At 31.0% G+C, this 6,575-nt stretch overlaps 1 protein-coding gene across 2 annotated transcripts; it reads right to left on the reverse strand.

Annotated features, from left to right (window-relative positions):
* Nucleotides 1–29: 29 nt before the first annotated feature.
* Nucleotides 30–1,499, reverse strand: LOC113386797 (26S proteasome regulatory subunit 6A-B). 2 transcript variants are annotated; one of them, XM_026624553.1, is made up of 2 exons: nt 1,048–1,499; nt 30–990 (listed from the first exon to the last, which is right to left on the reverse strand). In XM_026624553.1, the coding sequence occupies exons 1-2, from the start codon at nt 1,364–1,366 to the stop codon at nt 83–85; spliced, it is 1,227 nt and encodes a 408-aa protein (XP_026480338.1). In that variant the 5' UTR covers nt 1,367–1,499; the 3' UTR covers nt 30–82. The 2 variants fall into 2 exon arrangements, with proteins under 2 accessions (XP_026480338.1, XP_026480337.1); XM_026624552.1 differs by having other exon boundaries at nt 30–1,499.
* Between the last annotated feature and the right edge of the window lie 5,076 nt (nt 1,500–6,575).

Raw genomic sequence — 6,575 nt, forward strand, 5'->3', positions numbered from 1 at the left:
ATTTCAAAAGATGTATATAAAACAAACTATTTCAAATTCAAATCAAATACATATATTCATAGAATACTTAATACAATCTTAATTATGCATAATAGTTAAGATTAGCTTTCTTTTTAGCTTGAACTTCCATAATAGCATCCATAAAATCTTCATGTGTGACTGAATTTGCTGATCTTCGCAGAGCTATCATACCAGCTTCTACACAAACTGCCTTACATTGAGCACCATTAAAGTCATCTGTAGAACGTGACAATTCTTCAAAATTCACATCAGGACTCACATTCATTTTACGAGAATGAATTTGCATAATACGTGCTCTTGCTTCTTCATTTGGATGAGGAAATTCAATTTTACGGTCTAATCTTCCAGAACGCAATAATGCTGGATCTAAAATATCAACTCTATTGGTTGCTGCAATTACTTTTATATCAGCAGTAGAACTGAAGCCATCTAGCTGATTCAATAATTCCAGCATTGTACGTTGAACTTCACGATCACCTGCTTTTTCAGAATCAAAACGTTTTGTACCAATAGCATCTAGTTCATCAATAAATATTATGGCTGGTGATTTTTCTTTTGCCAATGCAAATGCATCACGAACTAACTTTGCACCATCACCAATAAACATTTGTACTAATTGTGGCCCCGCCAATTTCAAAAATGTAGATTTAGTTTGAGCTGCACATGCACGAGCCAATAATGTTTTTCCTGTCCCGGGTGGCCCATAAAGTAAAACGCCTTTGGGTGGATGTATCCCTAAATTTATGAACTTCTCTTTGTGCGTCATTGGCAATACAACCGCTTCAATTAGTTCTTGGATTTGCTTGTCTAAGCCACCAATGTCAGAGTATTGTTCTGTAGGCCGCTCATCAACCTCCATTGCTTTGACTCGAGCATCATATTCAGCAGGTAATGTTTCCAAAATTAAATATGAGTCTTTGTTGACACCTACTAAATCTCCAGGCTTCAATTGTTCTGGATCTACTAAACCTATAACAGGTAGAAAGTACGTCTGTCTGGTAGAGGTCTTAATGACGGCGCATTTACCTTTCCTTTGAGAATCCAAATCAACCACAGCCCCATCTTCTTCCTCCTCTTGCGGATCTACATCTAATAACTCTATAACATTTGAAACTAAGTATGGTAAAGTTTTGTTTACTTTGATTTTCTCGGTGTTTTCTTTTATTTTTTCGTTTTGTGCTTGTAATTCATGAGATATGCGCATAACCTCACTCTTCATTATTTTAATTTCATTATCCAAGAGACGTCCCCTGCTAGTTACTTCATCGGTGGACATACGCAATACTTCTTGACTCAAGGCATCGTCATCGTCTTCCCATTGTAGATTTCGATTTGCACTAGACATTTCAATATTATTTTACAATGATCTAACACAAACCAATATGTACGTTCAAATGCAAAAATCAAACACTTTTGTGTATAAATAGAGCGGAGTAGAGCGCAGATGACATAGCGATTTTAACGAAGTCAAAATATGTCACTTTTAAAAGATGTATACTCTTCTTTTATCTATGGATGTATATAAGGTCTATGGCTTATACTCAGTACAAAGATTATATATGGACTACTAGCGCCGCAGGCGAGTTATCATATTATTGTCTAGGACAAAAACTATTGAAAGTTGTTATCATAGATAAGTAAACATAAATAGATCGCTATCTCAGGCCATTTGACATTACCTCCATTTTAATTTTTTCAGCCATCTAAAAGAGGCAGCACTTGTACAGTGAATAAATTAATCACTGGTATTACCATAGATAAAAGAAGAGTATATAGATCGCTCTCTTGGGGCATATTTCGTTGCCACGTTAACTGTCAACTTGCCGGGGTTAGTTCGAGCTGCTCTCTCTTGGTGCGCACGCGTCGACCGTACAAAAAATACTATAGAAATGCACCAATATTATAGACGTTTGAATTCAAAATTAAAAAAAAAAGAAATTGAATTTTAAAAAGCATTTATTTTTAACAATAGTATTTCACACACATGGTTACAAAAAATTCATCCTTATAAGCTAAACACAAAAGAAATAAAATTGTGTATATACATATACATATATATATATATATATATATATATATATATATTACTTATAATTACAATTAGATTGCTTAAAATTACAATTAGATTAAGATAAATAATTTAAACACATTTCATAATTCGATCTCAATAATAAATAAATAAAAAAAATTGAGAAACTATCGGATCTCTTTCATTATTCGCAAAAATTTGAGAAGCTATCGGATCTTTTTCATTATTCGCAAAAGCAACAAAATTTCTAGAAACTGAAGAGAAAAAAATAATTATATTCATATAAAAAACAAAATATATATATATTTAAAAATCATTTGCAAAATTAATGCATACGATAATCTTCTCAAGTAACTCAGTTTATATTTTTTTTGAATAATGCTAATTAACAATTAAGTTACTGTTTTGTTTCTAGTAATATTTTCTACGACTAGTGTTGATGTTAATTTGAATGTTAAACAAAATGTCATTATCATCATTAACATAAAAAAGGAAATTATTAATAGTAATGTACAAGTACTTAATAGTTTTCTTATGGCATCTTCAATGACACATTTAAGAATAACATCTCTATCAGAAATAAGGGGTGCACGTTAATGGTGTTTTATTCCTCTAAATAAAAAAAAGAGTGCGCGTAAGGATCACACGCGATTGAAGTAAAACTTATTTGCAATTATATTGTAGCAAATTTAAGTTGAGTAAAAATAAATACATTATATAAAAATTTTGAATAAGGTTTATTAGTAATGTGGTAACACTCGTGATGCACACATTTATTAGTGTCGTCAATCATTATACACATTTATATAATGATAAATTATAAATTATATATTTATGATTACATTAAAAATATGTATAATATTTACAAACAATAATGTAATCAAAGACGTACTTGAAATATGACATGATCGTTTTAAAGTAATTGCTGATTCATAAATTCTATAATATTCATTCACACAGTGGATTATGTTAAACAACGCCAAAACAAATATTGTTTTTGCAAATTAATTCATCCTGTAACAATTGTGTTTGAAGAACTTTATGTAATTAAAATTAACATACATTCATTTACTGTTTGTGATTTTTTACTTTTTCGCTGACGATATAATCTCATTCCTTGAACAGCTGTAATATCCGTCTTGCCTAACAAATTGAAGCCATACTTTTATATTTGTTTTATTTATCAAGCCCTGCACATAGCTTGATCTATGTATAGGTGAAATTAACCTTTCAGATACAGTATCTAGTTTAGGTAGATAATTTGGTATAGGTGGAAATACAAACCGGTTAAACTTACACAAAGTGGGAATTTTACCCGAATTTAATATCTTTCGACAAGTTTGACATCCAACCTGATTATTTTATCCAACCTAACCCATGTCGCGCCTAAAGAAGTTTTACTTCAAAAAATGTTCAGAGACTACAAGCTAAATACAAAACTCAAGTGAAAGTCGACACATTTTGTTTTGTTTTTGACATATGATTTGACATTTGATGTATTTTTTGTTTTGCTCGCAGACTAGATCGAATAATTGCGATTGCTGCGCTTACAGCGTCGTAGTCTTCAACTTCACGTTGGCGTTTTCGTTGCATTTGTACGGATTTACACCCGTGTCGCGCCTAATGAAGTTTTTACACCCATGTCGCGCCTAAAGAAGTTTTACTTCAAAAGAGATTAGCGAATATATAATTTCTTTCATTTGACAGTTCCTGTCAATCTGTACAATGTAATTATTTTTACGATCATTAAACAACGCAGATAATAATATTCCTGTGTAATATCGAAATTCAACTATCACTACTCACAAACTTTTCGTGGGACATAGCCAAACCTAAATTACCCCTTAGCTAGAATTTTATCATTAAGCATGAATTTCTTTCCATTTAATAATTTAGTATTTTCTCCTAGCCGACTTAATATATCATTATGAGTACTATTATTCAATGTCAGTGGGAGATCAGCAAATATTTCAGCATGTTTCAGACTGGCTTGTAATTTCTTTATTAATGTTTTTCCCTGTTTATTCGTCTCATATCAATACTTGTGTTTATTATGTTATTATGTTACTTGTGTTTATCAATACTTGTGTTTCATAACTACTTCCAAGAGAAAAACTGCTGAAAAAAATCAATGTTAAATTATTTATTATGAACCTTTATTATTAGTACAAGAATAATTCTTAAAAACTTACCTATCAGTGAGTTGGTTAGTCTGACGGCAATTTTATCTTTCAATAATTATAACCTTAAAATTCCTAGCATTGCTAAATGTCTCAGTTATTATGCTATAATAAACACTTATATCACGTAGTAATAGATGCAAGTATTTTGAAGTATGCATATTGATGAATATACTTACTTATTGTTGAAGGCCCGTAAATATTATTAATCATTTTACATACTACATAGGTTCTAGTAGGAAACACTAATTTTGACCAGCCAAATAGCAAACATCTACAACATCCAAAACAATATTTATTTGTGATTAATGTTTGGTTATTTTATTCTTATTACGTACTTTGTCATTTCTCGCTGGAAATACATGCAATTTTGCATTTTTTTGGTATTAGTGCACCCTGGAACGTAACACTTCGACATTTTGCTTTCAAACTAATCCTAATCACTTATAAACGCAACTGAACGTTCTCGAAATTGTTTGATCGCCCGCGTTGAAATTGTTACCCGATGAGTACAAAATCGCTGCAAGAGCGCTCCAAGGGAGAGCAGCTCTAACTAAAAGCGAGCTACAGAGTTTTGTTTGGAGATTACCGACCATGGGTATTACTCTTAGATATGGTTCGCATACATGGCCGGTAATCTCCGAACAAATGTAGATTACGTTTTATACTTGTTTATCTATGATTACCTTGTTCTGAAATGAATTGGTATTCGAAATGATCGAAGGATGGCGCTACGATTTCCAATTTCATTGAACTAGCAGCTAGCTTGATCTACATCGATTTGATCGCCATTTTCTATAAGTTGTCATCGCGTATTGTAGTTGAGATGTGTTATATTTGTTTTTCTGTGATTGCTCATATATAATTATATTTTGGTGAATACTTTTTTCATTTATTATTAAGTTAAAATGGTAAAGTGTAATGTGCCAAATTGTTTTAACTCCAAATATAACTATAAATGCATGTGTTATATTTGTTTTTCTGTGATTGTTTATATATACTTATGTTTTGGTGAATACTTTTTTCATTTATTATTAAGTTAAAATGGTAAACTGTAATATGCCAAATTGTTATAACACCAAATATAATAAAAAATGCATGTCTTTCCGGCATCTAATTATCAGGTATGTATATAATGATGTATTATGCATATAATGAATATGTATCATGAAAATACTATTAAATGTTATATATTATGTATGTATATATATATATATATATATATATATATATATATATACCCTGAGTTTGTCAAGTGCAGGTTTAAAGTCACCTATTCTGACACCAGTTTTCCGCAAAGGTATTTTTTCATAATAATTGCAGCAAAAATAATTAATATGATAATAACAATATCTTCAAATAATATGATAACAATATTGTAACAAGGATAAAAAGAACAGCACATTTTTTAAATAGAATGAATACTTCCCAAACAAAATAATCCTAAAAACACAATATATATATATATATATATATATATATATATATACTAGCAAACCCGACGAACACCGTTTCGCCCCCAGATGGTTTCGTGAGAAAGATTAAGAAATTTTTTGTGAATCCGCAAATTATCCGTTTCATGGAAGTGATCTTTGGTAAACCACATTTTTTGTTTTTTTGGTCTGACGTTAACACAAACAAAGCGGATGGCTTTCCAACTCGTGTATACGTATAACTGCCCATGTGAAAAACAATGATTTTCTAAATAATCTATTATATTTGAAATTTATCCCGCAAACACTAAGCGATTGGCCTTGCGACATGTTATTGCGAACGCAAGGCGAACTGGATATTGCAATCGTTTGAAGTCAAACGGAAGACCAGTCAGAATCATTGGTATGTCAACAAATCGCCAGCAATTTTTGATTGAATGGTGAAATTCAGGGCGTGTACATCATTATTCTTTGCGGCAAGAATTGCTCGTTGACTTAACCAAGCATAATTCTGATAATTCTCACTAATGTCATTACTCGAATTTTTAATTACGGTGCGTGAAGTTCCAGCAGCTTGCATTAAGGCTTGATGCCATGCACAACTAATTTTCTTAGCTATAAACCTTGCGGAGCCCGAGACCTTTCCAACGAATGCAAAATTGTCGAAATCGGTTCGTGCGTTCTGGAGTTATTTCGTCAGGAAGGAAAACCCGACTTATTTTTATATATATATAGAAGATATATATATATATATATATATATATATATTGATATCCAAATTGAGATAAAACTAAATTGCTAGGATTAAAATTCATTTACGAGACATTCTTGTTTGTTATCTCTCCATTTAATAGTTATTTTGCTATCTAATCAATCATTAATAAAGTTATATTTGACGAAATCTTTGAATAG

This window comes from Ctenocephalides felis, unplaced genomic scaffold (assembly GCF_003426905.1).
Source record: "Ctenocephalides felis isolate EL2017-DRISC unplaced genomic scaffold, ASM342690v1 CF-g0.4_SCAFFOLD_03571, whole genome shotgun sequence".
NCBI lineage: Eukaryota > Metazoa > Arthropoda > Insecta > Siphonaptera > Pulicidae > Ctenocephalides > Ctenocephalides felis.

What these genes read in the sequence shown, in the direction of transcription:
- LOC113386797 (XM_026624552.1), bottom strand. Translation starts at nt 1,366, where the DNA reads ATGTCTAGTGCAAATCGAAATCTACAATGGGAAGACGATGACGATGCC.